The following is a 942-nucleotide window of genomic DNA, read 5'->3' as shown; positions in this document are numbered from 1 at the left end:
CTTACTTCCCCCACCCCTCTGATCTCAGCATGGAGCCCTCCCACAAAGCTGCCCCCTGGATTGGCGCTCCTCCCTCCAAATTCAAGTTCTGGGAAGCCTCGCTTTCAGGAACAGAAACAATCCCTAGGAGACATGGGCACCCCCGAGAGAGGCAGGGCCCCAGCCTGCCGTGCAGGCCTGTGAATTTCCTCACAGGAGAGGTCTGCGGACTCTGTAGTTAGGAGACTGTTCTCAGGCCGTTTTTTACTTAAATTGATGTTTATTTACGGCGGCTGAGGAGACTGTTGGAAAATATGGGGGGAGGGGTCTAAAGGGCTCTAAAGAGCCTGTGGGTGAAGCCGGTGCTCCTCCCCCCGCTTGTTGCTCCAGGAAGTCCCGGGAGTAGTCGACAGTTCCCAAAACCTCTCCCCAAACTTAGTTCTAACCGAACACAGCGGACCTCCCTTTTAAGCCGCGCGTGGAGTCGGGGGCAGGAAGACCCGGCCGGGGGTAGTGGGGGCGGTACCAGCTGGAGCGCGATCTGCCGCCCCCAGAGCCCGAGAGGGGGCAGCAGGTGCCGGAGCCGGCCCGAGGCGTCCCGGGCAGCCGCGGGGCGGCTGGGCGTGAGCCCGCTGGTTGACTCAGCGCCTCGGGCCAAGATAAGTGCGGCTTGGGGTGCGCGCCCGGCCGCGGGGCCACTTACGAAGCCGTAGCCACGGGACTTGCCCGTCTGGCGGTCGGTGATGACCACGGCCTCCTCGATGTCCCCGAAGCCCTCGAAGTACTTTCTGAGCGAGGCGTCGGTGGTGTGGTAGGGCAGGCCGCCCACAAAGATCTTGGTGAACGTGGTGTCCTTCTGCGAGCCGTGCATGGCGCCGAGGGCGGCCGGGGGCCGCGGGAAGCCCGCGCTCGGGGCGCACGGCGCGGGCTGCAGCAGCATGGGGGGCGCCCCGCCGCCCACAG

The 942-nt window shown here is 65.1% G+C and overlaps 1 protein-coding gene across 1 annotated transcript in view; it reads right to left on the bottom strand.

Moving 5' to 3' along the window:
• The window catches only part of RBM38 (RNA binding motif protein 38), an 18,977-nt gene extending 18,041 nt beyond the window's left edge, over window positions 1–936 (bottom strand). Inside the window, exon 1 of the mRNA XM_015596907.2 lies at window positions 677–936. Within this exon, the coding sequence (XP_015452393.1) occupies window positions 677–919 (243 nt within the window). The 5' untranslated portion in view covers window positions 920–936. The remainder of the gene's footprint in view (window positions 1–676) is intronic.
• Between the last annotated feature and the right edge of the window lie 6 nt (window positions 937–942).

This window comes from Pteropus alecto, unplaced genomic scaffold (genome assembly GCF_000325575.1).
Source record: "Pteropus alecto unplaced genomic scaffold, ASM32557v1 scaffold45, whole genome shotgun sequence".
In the NCBI taxonomy this organism is placed as follows: domain Eukaryota; kingdom Metazoa; phylum Chordata; class Mammalia; order Chiroptera; family Pteropodidae; genus Pteropus; species Pteropus alecto.
This window is presented reverse-complemented; position numbering and strand designations above follow the sequence as displayed.